Source organism: Alosa sapidissima, chromosome 14, assembly GCF_018492685.1.
Source record: "Alosa sapidissima isolate fAloSap1 chromosome 14, fAloSap1.pri, whole genome shotgun sequence".
NCBI classification, from domain to species: domain Eukaryota; kingdom Metazoa; phylum Chordata; class Actinopteri; order Clupeiformes; family Clupeidae; genus Alosa; species Alosa sapidissima.
This window is the reverse complement of record NC_055970.1, coordinates 8,014,864-8,037,652: the sequence shown is the minus strand read 5'-3', so window position 1 is coordinate 8,037,652 and position 22,789 is coordinate 8,014,864. Positions and strand designations below refer to the sequence as shown.

Below are 22,789 nucleotides of genomic sequence, written 5' to 3'. Positions count from 1 at the left end.
TTGTGACAGAGCACAGAGGAGTATGTAACCAGTCCAAACAGGATTAGAGTGGGGATGGAGATGTAGCCCTGAGTCAGGGCAACACCGCACACAAACAGAGAATTCTCACTGCTGTGTGTGTTTGTGTCACGCATGGGCCTGAAGGGGTCAAGATTGCCATCTTGCAGCCAGTACACACACACACACACACACACACATACACTCAGACATACATTCAGGCACACACACACACACACACACACACACACACACTCAGACATACATTCAGGCACACACTCACACACACACACACACACATTCAGGCACACACTCACACAAACACACACTCACACAAACACATACATACACACACACACATACACACACACACCACATTGATGTCCAGATCCTGCTGCCCCTGGTTTGTTAGTGTTCAGCACTGCCCGCGCTGTCATGGATGTTGATAGAGTTGTACACAAGGGAAATGACTCCGATGTCACGGCCAACACACTTTTTTCAAGCAGGTTATGTAATGTAACTCTATCTGATTAGGGAGCTGATAAGTGGACACATTTGGCACGGCACTTACTGTATTTGATCCTTTTGGGTGTTTATTTTCTCCTTTCAAATGTTGTTCTGTTTACACAATCTTTTGGGTTTAATTGTTTTTTCTATGATGATAATGTATTGGCAAGCGATGAATCTGGGTTCAGATATACAGCAGATTGCTCTGTGCATAGCATGCAGTATGATAAAGATGGGGATTGTAAGGGACCGATCAGTGAGGCATGAGGACACAAGAAGGTTTGGTTCAAAATGGAGGGTTTTTATTACCCAAAAAATGATCAAAACTGACAAAGTCTACAAACTGATAATTAGGCCTATAAAAGAGGTCAACCAAAAGTATAATGACACTAAAGACACAACTGACGTGACGTAGACTGAACAAAAAACTGACCTGACACAATGAAACAAAAGGGAACATGTATATCGGCTTGGCCAAACCAAAGGACACAAAAAGTGGATACACTAAATACATAGACTTAAATCATAACACAGAGCAAAGTAACTAAGGCCAAATTCGGTCGGTACCCAGACTTAGGTCCCCTCAGCCCTCAGCCACGCCTTTGCCCAACCAGGAAGGGAACGCCCCCAACGCTCAGCCCAGGTAACTCAAGACAAAAGAAACACATGATTAGCAACAAACAACTTATATAACCTTACATTGTTAAAATGTGTGCACCCATATAAAACAATGTAAGGCTAAAGTACAAAAACTAATAAAGTAAATAAATGAAACAAAATGTTGAGTGAGTTATTTGAATAGAATAGCACATGTGACTGCAAACAATAAAATGTGCAGCAAATTCATGATGTACCAAAAGAAACTAATAATGTGCATTTGTAAAGTGAGGGCTTGTGTTACCATGTGTGGCTGTGGCCATCACACCCCCGCTCCCCTTTAGGACTCTCGCTGGTACTGCGAGAGAGGTAGTCAGCTGTCAGGTTCTCTTTGCCTGGGATGTGCTGGATGCTGAAGCGGAACGGTTGGAGAGCCAGGTACCATCGGGTGATTCTTCCATTGGCATCCTTCATCTTCTCCATCCACTGGAGCGCCTTATGATCTGTCTCCAACGTGAACTCTCTACCCAGGAGATAATAGCGGAAAGAATTAAAGGCCCATTTAATAGCCAGAGCCTCCTTCTCTATTGTTGAGTACCGGACTTCCCGGGGAAACAACTTCCTACTTAAGTATAAGTATATATACTCTTTTGATCCCGTGAGGGAAATTTGGTCTCTGCATTTAACCCAATCCGTGAATTAGTGAAACACAGCACACAGTGAGGTGAAGCACACACTAATCCCGGCGCAGTGAGCTGCCTGCAACCACAGCGGCGCTCGGGGAGCAGTGAGGGGTTAGGTGCCTTGCTCAAGGGCACTTCAGCCGTGGCCCACTGGTCGGGGCAACCCTCCGGTTACAAGTCCAAAGTGCTAACCAGTGGGCCACGGCTGCCCAAATGCTTACTTATGTAAGCGATTGGATGACGGTCCACCGGGGGGCCCCTGGAGAAGCACGGCTCCCAAGCCCATGTCGGAAGCATCAGTCTGCAAGATAAATGCACCATTGAAGTCAGGACTGAACAAAACTGGCTGCTTACTCAGTGACTGGCGGAGATCATGAAACGCTGCCACCGCTTCCTCCGTCCATTGGATCTGATTTGGGTTCCGGGTTCCCGTCATGTCGGTGAGAAGCGCTGCCCTGGTGGAGAACTGAGGGATGAAGCGGTGGTAGAAGCCAGCCATACCAAGAAAAGAGCGGAGCTGCTTCCTTGTCTGTGGTAAAGGACATGACCCTATGGCTTGGACCTTGCTGACCTGTGGTCGTATTGACCCGTTCCCCACTATATGGCCCAGGTACTCCGTCTCGGATGCTGCAAAGACACACTTGGATGGATTGACAGTCAGCCCAGCAGAGCGGAGACGACCCAGGACAAGGCTCAGATGTTCCAGGTGCTGGTCCCAGCTATCACTGTGAAGGACTATATCATCTAAATATGCAGCTGCGAAATCAGAAAAATCACAGAGCACCTGGTCCATTAGCCTCTGAAAACTGGTTGCGGCCCCATGGAGCCCGATGGTAATACAGTGAACTGAAACAGCCCCCACGGAGTCCGGAAAGCTGTTAGGTCCCGGGACCGCTGAGTCAGAGGGACCTGCCAGTAACCCTTACAAAGATAAATGGTAGTTAAGAATTTTGCTTTTCCTAAACGTTCTAACAGGTCATCAATCCTTGGTGTCGGATAAGAATCGAATTGGGAAACGGAGTTGAGATACCTGAAGTCGATGCAGAATCTTATGCTGCCGTCTTTTTTCGGCACAAGGACTACAGGACTATTGAAGCGTTCTGTCAGCCCGTCGGTTTGTGGGTGGTATGGCGTTGTTCTCAGGCTCCTGATTCCCAGCAATTGATAGACCTGCTTTAAGAGAGTTGACATGAAGTTAGTTCCCTGGTCAGTGAGAATTTCTCGTGGAAAACCCATTCTTTTTTTTCACACTTTATTTAAAGGTTTTCCAAAATACAATAATATGACACAATCAAACAAGATATCTCAACCGGATTAAAAGGGAACACATACAGACAGAATGACAATACAGATACAAACACAGACCATAAAGGACTGCAGTAACAAAACAAAAAACAAACAAACAAAACAAAAAAAAAACACAACAACAAGAACACAAATGTGTGCACAAGCTCCATGCGCTTTTTAGTGTAGAACAGTTGGGGGAAGGGGAGAAATTATGCCAGTGTTCTACACAGCTAATGAATACAGACCATGTTTTATCAAATCTTTTATATGAACCACCCAGATCCGATCTTAACTTCTCTATTTGAAGGGCCATCATAACATCATGTACCCACTGCACAAATGAGGATGAGTAGCCCTCCATCTAAAAAGAATTAGCCTGCGGGCTAGAAGTGAGGAGAATGCAATAGCATTTGATTGGTATTTGTTAAGCTTATATTCTTCTGGAGTAATTCCAAATATTGCTATGTATGGATTAGGTTCAATTGTTTTTTGGCAGATTTCTGTATATACCTCAAATATCGATGTCCAGAAGTCGTTTAGTGAGTTACATGACCAGAACACATGCCCCATAGTTGCTGGGGACTGATGACATCTACTGCAGCTAGAATCAGATGTGTGAAATATTTTTGCAAGATGGGCTTTGCTAAAGTATAAGCAGTGAAAATATTTGAATTGAATTAAGCGGTGCCGGATACATATGGATGATGAGTGAATATACCTAATGGCTTCATCCCAGGTGGCTTCTGGGATGTCAACACTAAGGTCCTCTTCCCATGCAGTTTTCCTCCTGATTAGTGATGGGGGGTTAATCTGTTGAATTATGTCATATACTCTGGAGATATGACCTTTTAGGTTTCCTGTGACGTGTAGGCATCCTGCTAAGTGGGAATCTGGTGGGAGATGAGGAAATGTACGGAAATTTATCTTGGTAAAGTTTCTCACTTGTAGGTATCTGAAAAACTGAGTTTGAGGGATGTTAAAGTTCCTGACTAATGTGTCAAATGACATGAAAATGTTATCAATAAAGAGATCTCTGAAAAACCGTATGCCCTGCCTCCTCCAGAATGTGAACGCTGAATCAATTTGTGATGGGAGAAACAGGGGATTTGATGTTATAGAAATAGACGTCAGTGTTTGTTTACAATCAAAGTGCTGCCTACATTGAAACCAAATTCGTATTGTGTTGTGGACTACTGGGTTCTTAGCACAGCTTTTTAAATTCATTGGGAGAGTGGAACTGATGAGAGATACAGGTGAGATAGGAAGGCTAGAATGCAGCTCCATAGTAGCCCATGTAGGACCTTCACCAGATTGAAAGGTAGAGAGCCAAATGGGTAGTTTTGTAATGTTTGATGACCAATAGTAGTGTAGGAAATTTGGCAATGCCAAACCTCCTATTTTCCTTGAACCCTGTAAATGGGCTTTGTTGATTCGTGCTATTTTGTTATTCCAAATAAAAGCTGATATAATTTTGTCAAGTTTCTTAAAAAAGGATTTAGGTAGAAATATTGGAATCATACGGAAGAGATATAAAAATCTAGTAAGTACTGTCACTTTAAGTATAAGTATAAGTATATATACTTTTTTGATCCCGTGGGGGAAATTTGGTCTCTGCATTTAACCCAATCAGTGAATTAGTGAAACACAAACAGCACACAGTGAACACACAGTGAGGTGAAGCACACACTAATCCCGGCGCAGTGAGCTGCCTGCTACATTGGCGGCGCTCGGGAAATTTTGACAGAGTTAATCCGACCAGCAAGAGAAATAGGGAGAGTCGACCATCGGGTCAGGTCCTGTTTAGTGCGTTCCATTAGGGGGTTAAAGTTATTTTTTAACAAGGCCTTGAAGGTGCGTGTGATCTGTACCCCCAGATAGGTGAACGAAGTAGATTCCACCTGAAATGGGAGATGATCATAGTCAGTATCAATTGCTAGCTGATTCACAGGGAAAATAAGACTTTTGTTTAGGTTCAGCTTGTATCCTGATAGGGTACCAAATAAATGCAGAATCTCCAAAATTATAGGAATAGTCTTTTCTGGTTCTGAAATATATAAAACAAGATCATCAGCGTACAGTGACACTTTATGACTGATCCCATCTCGCATAATTCCTGAAAAGTCATTATTTGCTCTTAGAGCAATAGCTAAAGGTTCTATAGCTAGGTCAAATAATAAAGGGCTGAGGGGACAGCCCTGGCGAGTACCCCTTTGTAGTGGAAAGTAAGCTGATGTAGTGTTATTGGTTCTTACTGATGATACAGGTGATGGGAAAACCCATTCTAGAGAAGAACTGTACCAGACAAAAGGCAACCGATCTTGCTTTTATAGACTTCAATGGGAAAACTTCTGGGTACTTGGTCGCATAGTCTGTTATGACTAGCATGTAACGGTTCCCATTAGTTGGAACTTTCACAACAGTATGAAGACATTTTTCCAGTCTTCTCTGCCTACGAGTCTTACGAGACTTCCCCGGGTTTTGTCTCCAACTCATAGTTGTAAAATGGCAGGGTGCTGTGAATCTCCTGGTGCTCGTTCGACTTCTTAGCTTGTCCTCTAGTGACAGCAGCACAACATTTCAGGTTCTTGTCTGGCTCCAACAGATCCAGCAACACTGGGAGGTCACGCCCTAGTACAACAGGGTAGGGCAAATTATCAGCAACCACAATATTCAACAGATAGGTTTGATCATCAAATTTAATGTACATCTCGGCTGTGGAATAACACTTCTCGTCTCCATGCACACAGCAAATGGGCACAGCATCTTTGGTACTGCCAATATAAGGCGGCACAAATTTCCTGTGTACAAGCGTCTGTCCACTCCCAGTATCAATTAAGGCTCTAAGAGCAGTCCCGTTAACTTCAACATCAATCATCTTGGCATCTTGATCATTAACGTGAACTGAATCCACACCAGGTCGTGGCACAACACACATATTGTTGGACTTTGCTGTGTTTTTAGGACACATAGGCTTGGTGTGGCCTTCTACTCCACATAGATAACAGATGGGCATTCCACCGCCAGTGTTGGGAGTAACGAGTTACAAAAGTAATGTAATTACTGTAATATATTGCTTTTTGCTGTAACACAGTAATGTAAGGCATTACAAAAAACTATTGGGTAATATTTTACTCGGTACAAACTTCAGTAACGCGCATTACAATGCATTTTAACCTGAAATTAAGTGGTGTTATGTTTTGATACATATTCGCAAACAACTGAGCAAATAGCAGAACGTATCTCCTGTTACTGGTTGAAGATGACTGTGGCTGGCTGCAACTGACTGGATGGACATAAGCCTACGCTCATTATTTTCAATTTATCAGAGACAACTAGGATATGAAGAACAGTTAAGTGCACTTTGTGTGTGAAACCGAAAGATCTCTATACCTCGCGAAATAGCACAATTAATTTAATGACACATCTAGAGCGGTGCCACGAATCTTTTTGATTCTTGATAAAGCATAAATGCTCTTCATGTCAGCTTCGTGCTGTGAACTTGAATTTAAGAGAATGAAGGGATAGAAATGTAAAAAATATGGGGACTTTGTGACTTGGACAGTGACTTCAGACTTGACTTGCGACTCCACTCAAAAGACTTCAGACTTGACTCGAACTCGAGCTTCGAGACTCCTGAACAAGCTGTATTTCATGCAATTATTGCTTTTTTAATCTAAATTTATTCATGTATTTCTATTTAGAGGGGATGCATCCCCTCTATTGAAATCCGGAGACTTCTTATTATTTTTCTTTTTACCTTTTTGTGCACGCTATTCAGCCCAAATCGCTTAACGTACAAATTTGGTTGAAACACCGTTCCGTAGATCTTCCAAGGCTTTACCGTCCTATCCGTTTTTCATTTTTGAGAAGTTTATACTTTTTGAGATATTTGTAATTAAAAGTGTATTTTTCCCCCATAGACTTGAACGGGGGCTGTGATGTCATAATAGAGCCAGCTGCGCTCGTTAAGTAGTTCTCAGAGTAATTCCCAGGCTAATCAGAACACTGGCACAGTTGTCACTTGTGAGGAATTCAACTGTCTCAGCCTCTAAGCATACAATCTAGCTCTACCTAAACTACACATCCTGTTAAAGTGTTTCCTGTGTGTCAAAATAAAAGTCCCAGCCATAATATCTCATGCATTCAGCATTATATCTGCAGAACGGCTTGACGTACATGCTTCAAATTTGGTACGAGTGTTTTTATGGACTCAAAGATGAAGTGAGTTGATGTTGGAGGTTGAAGGTCAAATGTCAAGGTCAAAAACACCTTGAGTGTGATATCTCAAGAATGCCATGACACACAAGATTCAAATTTGGTTACTCCAAAAGCACCTTTGCAGGTATCACAATTACCCTACCAACCAGCTAGCATCAAGCTTAACAGCCCCACCAACACCCTAACCAGCAGATTGCATCCCCTCGTGTAATTCCTCGGAATTGCATTTCTAGTTTATTTTACTGCTACATATACCTTGTGAAACGTATAACGAGCGGCATGGCCCCTTTGCCATAATGTGCAATGTAACGCATGCGCTATGTGCGCACACTCACAGATATAAATGCATTGACCATGGCGACAAGAAGTCCTCCCGGAGTTGTGCTTTTATCATTACTTTCGGTTACAAAAACTGCACAGAGGAAATAAGCGAACAGCTACATGCAAGGTGTGTGGCACCAGGATAAATGATGCCTATTCAACAACGTCTGATTTCATCAGGCATCTCCAAACGCACCCAGATAGGTCAGTCACTTAGGCCTAGCATATATCGTCACAGGTGACAAGCTAACCATCGCAAAGTGTTGTTCTAATGCTGGGAACAGGCAGGGATGGGCAAAAATACATAAGAATGTATTTCAAAATAAAATATCTAATACCCTCATTTTTAATGTATCAAAATAAACTACAAAATACAGTAACCATATTATGTATCAAAATAAAATACTGTATTTTTGTATTTAGAAAATACTCAAAATACTTTTTTCAAGGAAGTATGAAAGCACTGCAAAAAAAGCTTTTTAATATCCCAAACATTTAGCCTATTAAAACTATATAGTAAAAAACAATACAATTTGGCCCGTTATACCAAATAGTACACCGTATGCAAGTTTATGTAGTGTGATCAGAAGAATAATTCAAGAATTTACATTTACATTTAGTCATCTAGCTGATGCTTATCCAAAACGACTGACAGAGCTTTCAATTAACCACAATATAATCAATAGGCCAAAATCATAATTGTGTATCTGTGCTGAATTTCGTAATTCAAGTCCAGTGCAGAACTGAATAAGAAAATCATAAGGCTTATGTATCTTGAAGTTCCAGTATGTGAGAAACTTGATATGCCTTAATATCTCCAACCTCAAGTATGCAGCTAATAAGGAAATAGAATTGTTATTTAATTAAACAAGATGAACTTGTCCCCACTGTAGAATGCAGAAATGGATGCTACAAGGTTAGAGAATTCAAACACACTCAACACCTTACCATCTATAGATGTCATTGTGGTTCATTGAGATATCTGACATTTGTTCTGTTAAAGATTGGCATGGAGACAATAGGACATGTTTGCCTTTGTCGGTGTCCTTATGTGAACTTGCACAAATAAACTTGCTCATCTTTACTTGCGTACGACTTCACACCAGTGCTTCAGACCAGAGCTGATGCTTCAACAGTAGCAGTCACTTAAAAGCTGTGAGTGTCTGTGAACACAGCTGTTCTCACATTAGCTGATTGCGATAAAAATAAACCATTGTTGCCTAATTACCAATTATTCATTACACCTATGTGTAGTATCTACTTTTTTTTTTTTTTAGTGTTTTTTACATATAGTTTTGTAGTATTTCTTTGCAGTATTTCTAAAATACAAAAATACACATTACATCTTTATAGTTGGCCATATGATGACATACTTAGGTTAATACTGTATTTCACCAGTTAGGGCACCAAAATGGCCAGCAGCGGCACTGTGTAGCCTATCTTGACAAGTTTTTGGTTACAATATACAGGTAGTGGGCTCTCTGCTGATTTTAATGAGTAGGCCTAAGCCTAAAGTTACAGCATTTTTATCACAATTGACCAGACTTCGACCTTTTATCTGCTTTTAACAAAATTCTGGCTATGGTTGTTCCTTGTATTGAATCATGAGCCATCACTGCGCCTATTGCATTCTACTGTTGTTAGCCTTAAGCCTAGCTCAATCATTATACCACATCGCCCTCCATTAGAAGTGCAATGAACTGCATTGAGCATAATAAACTACATTTAGAATTCCAAATCCATATTTCTAGATATTTTGGTAAAAGTAACAAAATAGTAGTGTAATGCCTTACAATTCAGAGACAGTAATATTATAATGTAACAAATTACTTTGAAATGACAGTAATAAGTAATACATAATACATTACGATTTTAAAGTAACTTGCCCAACACTGCCACCAATTGTAAGGGACCAATCAGTGAGGCATGAGGACACAAAATGGTTTGGTTCAAAATGGAGGGATTTTATTACCCAAAAAATGATCAAAACTGACAAAGTCTACAAACTGATAATTAGGCCTATAAAAGAGGTCAACCAAAAGTATAATGACACTAAAGACAGAACTGCCGCGACGTAGACTGAACAAAAAACTGACCTGACACAATGAAACAAAAGGGAACATATATATCGGCTTGGCCAAACCAAAGGACACAAAAAGGGGATACACTAAATACATAGACTTAAATCATAACACAGAGCAAAGTAACTAAGGCCAAATTCCCCCCTCGGACACATGGCAGACGTGGTACGGTCTAATAGGTCGGTACCCAGACTTAGGTCCCCTCAGCCCTCAGCCACGCCTTTGCCCAACCAGGAAGGGAACGCCCCCAACGCTCAGCCCAGGTAACTCAAGACAAAAGAAACACATGATTAGCAACAAACAACTTATATAACCTTACAGTGTTAAAATGTGTGCACCCATATAAAACAATGCAAGGCTAAAGTACATAAACTAATGTAGCGCTCGTAGACCTGGACCAGTAATTCAAGCACTAAACATCAACCTAGGCTCGGGAGAGGGGTATGCTTAAATGGACTAACTCACAAGAGGAATTAATAAGTTGAACAATTGACAGTTTTATTGCCTCCAAAACAGCAGTGTGGTTACACAGCATTGAATGGGCAAAATATAATTGAAATGATAAGGAAGAGCTCTTCGAACAAATAAAATACGAAAATCAAAGGAAACTTAGAATTCAAGCCCCTTATTCCTGTATGTACTGATTCAAGAAAGAGTTCAATTCCTGTATGAAAAGTGTGTATCAGTTCCTGTATGAAAAGTGTATATCAGTTCCTGTATGAAAAGTGTATTGATTCCTAAAGTTCAGTTCCTTGAACGTGTGTGTGTATCGATTCCCAAAGTTCAGTTCCTTGAATGTGTGCGGATATGACTACTGTGTTGAGTCAACAGTGTGGAAAATCTTATCTGGTGTTCGATGAACGAATGAACAAATCTTGGGTTTCTCTGAGACAAATCGTACGGTTGGCCACACCGCTTCCACGATCGTTCTCAGTCTCACTGGGCTGGGCTCACCATCTGGGATCCGAATCTGATCTGGTCGTTCAAAAAACCAATCTACACAAAGTGCAGAATAATAAGAATTCTGTTCTATTTCTATTCTTCAACATGAGACCTCATTAACTTCTTTCTTTCTTTTAGAACATCTTCTAATGTGTAACCAATAACTAAGGATGCACTTAAGATTACATTGAGATGAATTACTTGCATCACAATAAACTATACAAATGAAATATAAGCAATTACATTACTTATAAGCATGTACTTTCAGTACAATTCAACGAATTGCATATATGAAACAACAATAATGTTTTAACATCATTAAGCAGTGTGCTTATCTATTTTACACTTCCATTTACTAAAACATTTTCCTTTTTAACCTTTTCAAGGACTATTTTAACATATTGCATTGTAACATGACTATGAATTAAATATTACAACTAACTTATTCAAAATATACATGTGAAACTCAAAATCTATGCATTTGTAATGCATCTGTATTATGACTCATTAGCATCCGCTATTACATCAACTGAATGCTAAAATGTAAACAAGTTAAGCGCCACGCATCTTACATGGTTCAAAACGCTACTAACGGCTCGGCTGAATAGGCTACCATGCTGCGCCAGCTAGTTAGGGCGTTAGCTAGGATTTAACATATAGCACAATGATACGGCTTGTACCAAAGTGGCAGGAAACATTAAGATTCTCGTCAGAGATTAAACATTCTATTTAACTATGATATGGCATACCAAGGTTTCATACAAACATTGAGCACTGTCTCACTCATACTCCGATTGGTTTTTATGAATTACATCCTTTCCTAGATGGCTAGTAAGAAACTAGCAAAGGGTGCTTTCCTCACCGGAGTTCCAATTTGCTGTAAACTCGACAGAATCACTTTTCTTTCTTATTCAAAGTTGAGTTTGAGGTAGACTAATATCTTATGGATATAACTAGATGTAAAGTATTGACTTTTCAAAAGTATTTCGTTATTATTTATCTTCTAATCCGGGAGCTCTTTCAGGTGCACGTTCACAGGAAATATGTCGCTGGTAGAGAGAGAGAATGTTTGCTAGTAGGACGCTCTAGTCTTCTAACACATAGAGCGCCCTCCATAGGAAGATACATGTAATTGCATCTAGATTAGTAGCCCTAATTTCATGAGGTTTACACCAATAAAGTAAATAAATGAAACAAAATGTTGAGTGAGTTATTTGAATAGAATAGCACATGTGACTGCAAACAATAAAATGTGCAGCAAATTCATGATGTACCAAAATAAACTAATAATGTGCATTTGTAAAGTGAGGGCTTGTGTTTCCATGTGGCTGTGGCCATCACAGGGAACATAGTTCCTTCATATAAACATAAGTACTGAAATGAGTACAATGTACACGTGAATTGTTTATACAAGCTAAACTTAGAACCATGCATTTTTTACATATTAGTTCATGAACTATACATATAACAATGGATAATAAGGGTGTTTTCAGTGACAAAAAATAACTCTTTTATTATTGTGTATTATTTTGAATATTTTCTGGGGATACAGTGTGTGATTTCTAACACAATGTGACTTATAATGTCAAATAATGTGATGTGATTAATAGTAAAATAACAAATAATAATCCTGCACTCTAAATGTAATCTTGTCTCACAGGCTGTTTGACCTTTAGCAAGCCATCAAGACCAAACTCCTGGGAATGGAGTTTTTTCTGTTATCTCACTGACGTAATGAGTTATATTTACACTGTAGAGGCTCTTGCCTAACTGGTAATTAAGTATTTAGTAAACACAATTTGAGAAATGACTCTTAGTGCGTTTTCCCCTTACTTATCCCTCGGGGTTTGTGACTCAACCTGACAGCATCAGACACACATCTGGTTTATACTGTAAATGACCTGTTTAAGAGATTTCTTTCTCTCTGAGAGAGCCCAGTGGTTTGTGTAATAGCAGAGTAATCGGCACAGTATCTAAAAAGGTGATTGCTGTTTAAACGTCACTTGGGACAGAGTGTTTTGGATTAATCTCACGGAGGTTAATGTCACGATGCCCAGGGCTGGGAGATGCAGGCCATGCAGCTAGCCTGCAATGTGTGAAGTAACGGGCTAGCCCAGTGAGAATGGCACCGCCGTGACCCCTAGCGTACGTCAACACACATTTGGAGCAGACAAAACAAGCCGTAGTAAAGAAAACAAAAAACAGCTGTGCGGAAACATGTACCCTGTGTACTGTTCAACACCAAACACTTTCAGTCACACTGGCCTGGAAGAGCTATTGTTGGAGGCCAAAAGGGTGGACTTTTGTATGGTGCAACCTGCTTTCACATTCTCATAACTGTATCCATCTTGTCTATTAGATTTTCAATGTTGTCAACAGTGAAAGGAACATGTAAACATGGCCCTATAGTAAATTATATCCTTTTGTAATACTGCAGAATACAGTTTAACATTTGATTTTCATCATTCCCTGTTATGTATTATTTTCTCGGGGAAGAACATGAGTCTGGGTGCTTGTTGTTCGTCTTTCTACGTTTCATGTTGTTGTTTTTGCACGTCATGATTTTTTATGTACTATTTGTAGTTGCGATGGATGCACAAAAGGGGGATGTACTCCATTCCTAGCATGGTCGGGATGATTTGGGTACCTTAATTATTGTCCAGTTAGCCTGATGAGTAGGCCTGTTCACCTGATCAGTTTAAATATATCAAAGTGATAAATCTGAATGTTAATTTGTGTTAATGCGAAAAAACATAAACATAGCCGAATGCAGTTCAGTCATATAACATCGTTCACCAAGTATATGGAGCTTCAATTCTGTGTGTGATCCCATGGCAAGATCTCATGAAAATCTGTCAGTTCATGACAAATTTACTACAGATATTTTTTTTTTTTGCTGTATTGAACAGTAGCTCTAAGCTAACTCGCATACACTTTATCTAATGCAACATTCATGTTTTGATATATTAACATACACTGACATTCAAAAGTATGGATTGATTTAGATATTTGCTTGTTTTCGAAGGATAGAGTATTTTTTGGCTATCAAAATAACACCTAATCAATCAGAAATACAGTGTAGACATTGTTAATGTTGTAAATGGCTATTATATCAGGAAATTGATATATTGACATTACTTTTAATGCAATATCTATAAAAGTTGACATACAGTAGGCCTATTGTCAGCAAGCAACCATCCATCCTATGTTCCAATGGCACATTCAGTCTGCTAATCCAATTTTTTCATTTTAAAAGGCTAACTGATCATTATAGAAAACCCTTTTCCAATTATGTGTGCACAGCTAAAAACTGCTGCCTGTTTAAAGAAGCAGTACAAGTGGTATTCTAGATGAGTGGAGTATCTGGAATATCATCTATTGTGGGTTTGATTAAACGCATACAATGGCCAGAAACAGAACTTTCTTCTGAAATGTGTCAATTCTTGTTCTGAGAAATGAAGGCTGTTCCATGTGAAAAATTGCCTAGAGACTGAAGATCTGATACAACGCTGTGCTACTCCCTTCACAGAGGAGTGTAGACAGACTTTAATCTGAATAAAAAAAGGATTGGAAGGTCCCGGTGCACAACTGAGCAAGAGAACAAATGCATTAGACTGTCTAGCTTGAAAAACAGATGGCTCACAGGTCCTCATCTGGCTGCTTTGTGAAATAGTATCTGCAAAACACCCGTGTCAAGAGAAGAAGGGACTCCATGGTGCTCACCTTCTAGAGTTGTGAAGAAAATAAATATTTTTCAGACTGGGCAATAAGAAGAAAAGATTAAGATTGGAAAAAGACCACAGACAGTCGACTGAGAGGAAGACTGCAAAAAAGTATTATAGACAGACAAATCTCAGGTGTTCTGACCACAAAGAATTGTGGTCAGAATTGATTTAAGAACTGATTTAAGAACAATGTTCAATGGGTTAAATATTGAACTGTGTGAATTCACACAGGAGGACACAGTTATCCTTTGTCATATAATAAAAGCATTTGTTATTTGGTATGAATTCATTGGCTCTACTTGCATATACTTGGATATGTTTTCTGTTGGACACTGAAATTTTGATGATTGGTCCTGTCTCTACTTTTCTGACACGTTTTGAATCGCCTTTGACTAGTCAGAGTGGCTGCCTATACAGGCATGCTCAAACATGTCCTAAAACAACCCTTAACGTTCGTTTCCAAAACTGCAACTGGTTAGTGGTGCGATTCAAAACGAGTCAGAAAAGTCGAGACAGGACCAATCGTCAAAATGTCAGTGTCTACCACTGTAGTTCATCCAAAACAAACAAGAAAAGGGACTCAAAGTGCTAAATACCGGAATTTTCCTTTAAATAGTGAAATGTTGGAAGTCTGAATTTTGTGGCAGTGTTTATTTACATTGGACTAAATTCTAAAATAATATGTGCAAGGACTGCAGTATTTTGTAGGTAGAATGTCAACATAAACATTTGAGACCCTGAACCTTGCTGGTCACAGTCCATCTAAATCAGTTTTAGTCTAAGATTGAATTACACTTTATCTGCGTTTCTCCTCCTGTCTGGAGACTCCCATAGTTCAACTACAGGTCTATAAGATTTAAGAACTGTAACAAATCTTCTCAGAATTAATTTCATACTGTCTCTGAACTCTTTGGGGATTCATAGTCATTGTAAACAATAATAATTATCTCATTTGTGCTGGATCCATGAAATAAAACATTGACGTCATAGACTAGCCCTAAATCCCAACGGAGAGCTGTAAAGTCATGCCAACACCACACGTGAACATCTAGCAGAGGATGCTAATACATGTATGGCTCTATGTTCATAGTCTCTGGCAGAGGACGCTAATACATGTATGGCTCTATGTTCACAGTTTCTGGCTTTTGTTAGATTTAGACAGGTCCAGCTTACTGTGGGAGCCATAATGGCTTTTTGGAATCTGTGAGAGGCTTCTCTAGAGGGTCCAAGGGTCTAAAGCACAAAGGGAGGTTGAAAGTGACAGGACTCTGAGGATTTCCAGGTCCAAATTAAACACACAAAGACTGACCATCAACCTAACACATCCATAATAGACTAGGATTAGTATACAACAGTGATGAACAGTCCCAAATGAAAACAGTGTCATTTAAAAAGCCTGCGAGAAACTATAATTACAGGGATTTCAAGAAGAATTAGAAAAGATAGAAAGTTATGTCAGGTGGCTTAGTTGTGGTGGAGGACTTGGGGCTGTGGCTATCAAGAGTTTCAACATTGACACATTAACAATCAAAGTTCCACTGTGCTAAAATCTTCTTGTTGTTCGTCTTTGTCATTTTACATCAGCCTTACTAGCAATGTTAAGTGCAATGATTAATATAATGCATTCTATAATGGCCCCCCACCCCCCTCGATAACTTGTTTGACAATCTTATGGCTTTTTATGGATTACAAGGGTAGAACATCTCTAATGAAAATATTATTTGAATCACTGAGTTCGCCGAGTTGCACTTGAGTTCCGTCTGAAATCAGTGGATCTCATTTAGAAAAATTGGTTGTGGGTAAGGACCCTAAGGAAGCCAAAATGCCCCCTCAAACTACCACCTAAAAACATTTCTCAAATGTCTCTGTTAATTTTACTCTCTCAGGTCTTGTTTGGTCATGAAAACAACAGAATCTGGGCCAAATGTAGAGTTTGGAAGCAAATAACAACTGGAAGGTGTGTCTAGTCGTTGCGAAAGACTGAACTTATGTTAACTCTACACAAAGTCCTAACTGGCAGTATATTCCCATTTCACAATACTCTGGACCAACACCATTTTATGTCTCAACTTGTAAGGTGGCCTACTGATTCAGTCTGTGTGTTTAGAGAGGCACCATGCTTCTCTGTGTGTGATGATGGATGTGCCTTTGTGCGACTCTGGGTCATTACGGAGTTGAAATAACTTTAAGGACAGATGACCCTATGGAGCATGTAGGACACACACACACACACACACACACACACACACACACACACACACACACACACACACACACACACACACACACACACACTCCTTCCACAAACATCGCCTGCCCTACTCCCGGTGGGACTACATCCATTTTCCACTGTGTGGCCTGGGACTCCTGATTTAGACTTTATAACTCCATCAGATGGGCTGTAGCTGTGCTCAAGATGAGCTAGAATGGCCCCTCAGGCAGAAAAAAAAAAGTTTAAAACCTCTGCACACGTCTGTGCACTTGTTAACACGGCCACCATTTTGCCCCCTTTACACTGTGGAAATATTTGTTTGTGTGCCCAGTGCACTGACACTAATTTAAAAATAGAACAGACAGTGACAGAGCAATTTCTTCAAACGGACGTCCCCCCTCTGGACATGATATCTGGCCCTTAATCATGGCAGCACTTGTGTGGTCTGTGGCTTCTTCAAGAGAGATAAACAAAATGAGGAGAACATCATTTGATGCTGCTGGTTTCTCTTGTCTAGATCAGCCTCATCTAGATTGCGATTGGCAGTTAATCCTTCTTTTGAAGGGTCGACAGATTTGACGTCCTCAAATACTGAAAGAAGGAATTCAGAAGGCAGACTTTTTTTATGTCTGTCCCTCAGCTTGGGGTCCTTGGGTATTCCGGGTTCCCTTGTGTGAGCGTGGAGGCTATGTTAGCAGTCAAAGGAGAAAACAGGAAACTCGTGCAGCACATCGTCCCCTAAACTGCCCCCAAGAGAAGACATGCTTTCTAGTACGGGGAGGAATTTTTCATTGCTAAGCACACCCCTGATGCCCACACGTTTTTTTTAGTTCTTTAATGGCCTTAGACCGGATATGCTTTATTTCGTAACCATTGGAAGAAGCAGAATGCAGAAACCATTGCAGAATGCTCTCTAAACCACAGGAAAATAAAGTTTACATCACAGATGGGGGATCATATTTCCTCGCTTAACACATTTACAGGGCCCAAAATATTGCTTTTCTTTGACTAACAAGTTTTACCAACAATAACACAATTGGCCTTTGTTTTTATTATACTTACCACATTTTTGTTCCTCTAAGATGTTTTCACATGTTCTAGACATGGAAACAAATGAGAAATGCATGCAGAAAATGAAATGGGCCATGAAATGAGTCTCACACAAGAATCAAAGGATAAAAAAAATCCCCATTAAGTATTACGTAACTGCGAAGTGATCCATATATTCTGTGTTGGATATCTACGTGGAAGAAAGTCCCTTCCTCATGTTGCTTTCTCCTGAGTTCCAACTAAAACAACCACAGGGAATATTTACTGTACTGAAGAAGACCATTGATGCCTGACTTCCTTCGTTACACCCCAAATACTCCTTCAGCTCGAGAGGAAGAACCCCACTGTGACCCGTTCTCTAATATTAGTCTATTTGCCTTAGTGCATGCCGTCTGTAGTGATGTGAAGCTAGGCTGGGTTATCGGACAGCTTGGCGGATTCCCCAGGGATGACTCAACAGGAAAAGGAGAGCATAACCACAAGATTAATAGGCTCACCAAGGACTAACAAACTCTTGTTTGATACACATGGACAGTGGCAGTTCTCCTGTTCTGTAACAGGAGGAGAGTCAGGTTGATTTTCAGACATTCACGTCATGGGGGGAAAGTGGAATAAACTGTCAGACAGTGTGTGGGAATTTATGTCCTGAGAAAAACCCTTCCAGTTGTCCAGCTGTGGTTTCTTTTGAAGTTCGTGGCCACAAACAGAAGGCCAAAATGGATGCAAATTGTGCAATATACCGTACATTCTCTCTTTTCCGAGATCCTGGAGACTGACCATGAGAATATTTTACACGTCTTCCTGTCTGCTTTGTCTGTCTTTCACTCATTTCAGGGTATGTTCTCGCTGGGGGGGAAAATTACTGCATTACGGAAAACAGGGTCAAACCACAGCTATGTGGCCACCGAGAAGAATGTGCTTTTGCAAACCATGCCAAGAGATCCTGGAAAAATACTGTACATATATAGCATTTAAAGGATTTGGCTGATATTGGTTACATTCAACCTCTGGAATTGTTTTGATTGTTTGACAGGCTTTTCGTAACCACAGATACGGAAATGTTTTGACTCGCTGGGAGCAGATAAATAATGGGAGGCCTAGTGACATTTCATTAATAAGCAGTTCATGAATGCAGTTTGTTCACAGTTGTCTTTTTTGTTTGAATTCCCAGAACTGACCCCTGAATTATCCTCTTAATAACGACACCTTCTCTTTTCTCACCATGTCTTAATGTTTAAGTCAAAAGCATCAACAAAGGGAAGATTTTTTTTACCAGTGCAGTCACAAGGATTAGTTCTCTGCAATTGGATTATGAGCATAAACAAGCCTCTAAATATGAAGAGGCCAAACAAAAAAAAAAAGTCCTCCCCCTCCCCCAATGACATTACAGCACCACAGAGCATCCAATTAGCTTGTTGTCTGCGAAGGGCCAGCTTGACTTTTATTGGCTAAACAAATTTGATGAAAGTTTGTGGTTTTGACCTTTTTGTTACATTAAGCTCTACGGGAGGGAGATAAGGCCGGGCAAAATGGCAGGTTTTTTTTATCTGTAACAAAGATCCTCGGAACTCTCTGGAGGTCACAGCTCATCAGTGTCAGTGGTGGCAGAGGCAAACCAAATAAAAGACTTCCCCGTTCTGAAATCACGTTATCGACTCATTTTGATGTTCCTTCTCCATCTCCCCATCCTGTACTGTTTGCTGCTACAAGAGACCTGGACAGAGATAAAAACAAAGATGTGAAAACAGAAGGAAGTCCTTATGCCATACTCAGGGCCAGAGAATACAGTGGAGGGAGAGAGAGAGAGAGAGAGAGAGAGAGAGAGATTCACGTTGTCATCAAAAGCATCCAGCAGGCTTTGCCCAATGTAGATAATGGGTAAGAATTTTAATTCAGGCTGTTGAATATTGCATCACTCCTCACATAATTTAATGGTTCTCATTTAAAAGCAGCTATAATGATGTGCACGTGCAAGATTTATATGGTGTGAACTATATCAAACAGATCTGTTTGTGTGGTCAATATGCAAAGGTGATGTGTATTTGTATAGTGTTTCATTATATACACTGTACATTTAAAGGTTATAAGCCCATAATTCTAGATAAAGGTTGTTGATATCTGAGCTTAAAAAAACAAACAATAAAATTACACCCCTCCCACCCTGAAGTAATGTGTTAATTAGCTGGGATTGATTTTGAATCTATTATGCTTGTTTTCTATTTACTGAGCCAGAACTGTGCAAACAAACTGAACAAATTGCACACTGAACTGACAGCACTAGCACAATGAGGAGCAGTGTGATGGATTTGACAAAACTTGTTTTGAATTAGAATCACAGACTCTACCTTTAAATAGTTTTGTGTAAATAGAAATTGACAATATCTGTCATTTGCATACTAGGGTGTGCTTTGGTTGCAAATCAGCAGCTTTGTTGCAATAAATATATCAAGCATGGTAGAGTTGAGTTACGGTAGTTAATGAGTCATTTCCTTGGTAAGAATGTGTTGTGGAGGAATTAAACTGTGGTTATGTGTGGGTCTGCAGGGAAAAAAGATAACAATGTTTCTCATGTAAATATGAAAATAATAACATTTCTCCACACTTAAAAGCAAGTAAAAAAAAGAGTATAAACTAGGATATGAACTCTTGGCTTATAATGAGCTCCAGTAATGTCACTAATGCAGGTCCTTTTTCTTCTGTACTGCAGGAGTTGATTGGACTAGATATGGTTAATGTATGAGTTTCCCAGATATCCCCTTAAATACTGCAGTATATCATATTGTGAGATTCTTATCAGGTTCCGTTTTATTCCGATTCTGATATTCAGGGTATTTTGTTTACAGTGGCCTCATGTTCAGGCAATGCAACATTTTGTGAGTCACTTTGGACATTTTCCCCTGTCTCATCCTAGTGCAAACCTCACTTTTGTATGCGGTGGGATAGAGTTGGTTTTTAAACTGTGGTATTTTGTGGAAGGAGTTATTGCCTGTGACGTTCTTAGTTGTCATTCTGATCATCAATAATGATGTAGTTTGTAGTGTCAGCTCATTTGCCATCTTGTTCAGGTAATAGGTGTTTGTGGTGTGATGTCAGCATAAAGGGATTGTTTACAGTGAGGCCAACTTCTGTTGGATTTATTATTACATGTAGCAGATATTCTGGGTTGAGTGAGCTGAGCTGAATTTACAAACTAAATTCAACTAACACGGATGATGTGGGGTCAATGTTAATCAAGCGTGACATCACCTGCCCAAGTGCCCATTGTTATAATGGTCTGGACATGCAGTTGACAAGCTCATCTCATCCACCTTTTCAAAAGATCAACCACACCACTCAGTAGCTAGTTGCCTATCACAGTAGTGTATATTTTTATAGTTTTATACCAAACCAGTCTCAGTGGAGAGTAAATTGACAAATAAAAATCATTGTCTGTAAGTGTAACATTTCTGTCTCAAACAAGTATATATTATTGAGTTAGAATAATGTCGGGAACTGGTCTCAGACTACATTTTAGGTAGCAGAACAATTTGTTGCCCCCTCAAATAAATCAATGCATAACCTAATAAATCAACTACTGATAGAGAGCACAACACACCGCTCAATGTCACTGAACATTCTGTGATTCTGAGGCATTTAGTCAGAGTAAGTAGCTTATTTCCCTCCCCGGTGGACCTCTTTCTCTCATCTCTTGTTCTCACACTCGTCTCACTGTCTGCATTTCAGTGTGAGAACTGTGTGATGGTGTAAGACCCAGACCTCTGGCCAAACCGTTTGATAAGCTGCAGGAGTGGACAGTGTTCCACTGGCTGCGTCGATATCAGTATGGAACAAAAACACTCACTTCCCCCCTAAATGGTTTAGTGCAATCACTGATTTCCTCCTCTTGACATTCAGGTTAGTTAGCTCACTCTTCCTATAGTCTGCTGTTGGCAGCAATTGAGAGATAAGAAGACAGGTTATGATCTTTGTTTGAAGTGTACGTTATGTTCACTGATAATGAAATGACACTATTAACCCCGCATAAATATAATAATTCAGATATTCATTGTAAAGGTTAAAAATAAATGCAATAGCTTAACATTCAGACCATGAGTTAAAATGCATATAATTTGAATTATTTTCTGGCTTATTAGCTCTTGTTTACACACTACACATTATGCCTATGCATCTCATAGGAGAGCCTCTTGACATAAAAGCCTACCACATATTAATCTAAAAGGTCTGTTTACATAATAATGTACAGGAACATGTATAATATGTAAACATCCATGCAAAATATCCCATATATAATCTTGCAGTCATTGAAGCAGAAATTTCTAGGTGGAAAGCAGTGATGACTGTGGGGCTAAAGTTACCATGTAAGCACCCTCTGCAAGCAAGTGAATACAAAATTAGGAGTGACACGCTAGGATCCCATACCTGCTGACCTGCTATTAAGTGGCATGCTAGGATCCCAAACCTGCTGACCCGCTAGTGGCATGCATGCTAGGATACTGTACCTGCTGACCCCGCTATATGTGGCATGCTAGGATCCCATACCTGCTTACCCGCTATGTGGCATGCTAGGATCCCATACCTGCTGACCCGCTAGTGGCGTGCTAGGATCCAATACCTGCTGACTGTAAACCATGATGACAGCAGCACAGCTATAGCATGGGGGCCAGGGATGGGATGGTATGAAGGGGAGGGGGGTGACATGGAGTGAGGACTGATACAATGGCGAAAGTGACCGAGGCCAGAACGGCACTGTCAGCCTGGGCTGGAATGGAAAGCCTCTGGTCAGCACAAGCCAACACAAAATAAATGTTCGCAGCCTATTATTTCATTGAAGTGAAAGGTGTGTTTGTGTGTGCGCATATGTGTCTGTTTGTCTGTCTGTCAGTGACTCTGTGTGTTACTGCTTTTGTGGGCTGCTTTTATGGGAAATTATTTGGATGGAGACTTGTGAACGTTGAAGAGGCAGCACATTCAGACAGTTTGTTCTCATTTACTGTTGGAAAGAACAGTGATTCCTCTGTTCGTGTTTGTTTCGTCTCGTTAAAGATCAGCTGAAGATTGGTGATCCTCTCTTGACTCTGTCAACACTCAGTGAATTTGGCGGATTAAATCCCTCAAGTACTCTGAAAGATTAAGTCAATCAACAAAGGCTTTGGCCTTCTTTCTAGCCTA

General features: G+C 40.1%; 1 protein-coding gene and 1 long non-coding RNA gene across 4 annotated transcripts; both read right to left on the bottom strand.

Annotated features, from left to right (window-relative positions):
• Positions 1–784: 784 nt before the first annotated feature.
• LOC121682301 lies at positions 785–6,154 on the bottom strand. 2 transcript variants are annotated; one of them, XM_042062392.1, is made up of 3 exons: positions 3,790–6,154; positions 2,139–2,957; positions 785–1,624 (listed from the first exon to the last, which is right to left on the bottom strand). In XM_042062392.1, the coding sequence occupies exons 1-2, from the start codon at positions 4,686–4,688 to the stop codon at positions 2,924–2,926; spliced, it is 933 nt and encodes a 310-aa protein (XP_041918326.1). In that variant the 5' UTR covers positions 4,689–6,154; the 3' UTR covers positions 785–1,624; positions 2,139–2,923. The 2 variants fall into 2 exon arrangements, with proteins under 2 accessions (XP_041918326.1, XP_041918327.1); XM_042062393.1 differs by having other exon boundaries at positions 2,139–2,954.
• A 782-nt stretch (positions 6,155–6,936) lies between these two features.
• LOC121682302 lies at positions 6,937–11,771 on the bottom strand. 2 transcript variants are annotated; one of them, XR_006022502.1, is made up of 3 exons: positions 11,496–11,771; positions 10,059–10,687; positions 6,937–6,947 (listed from the first exon to the last, which is right to left on the bottom strand). It is a non-coding gene; the product is annotated as an uncharacterized LOC121682302 (long non-coding RNA). The 2 variants fall into 2 exon arrangements; XR_006022501.1 differs by lacking the exon at positions 6,937–6,947 and having other exon boundaries at positions 9,554–10,687.
• Positions 11,772–22,789: the final 11,018 nt, after the last annotated feature.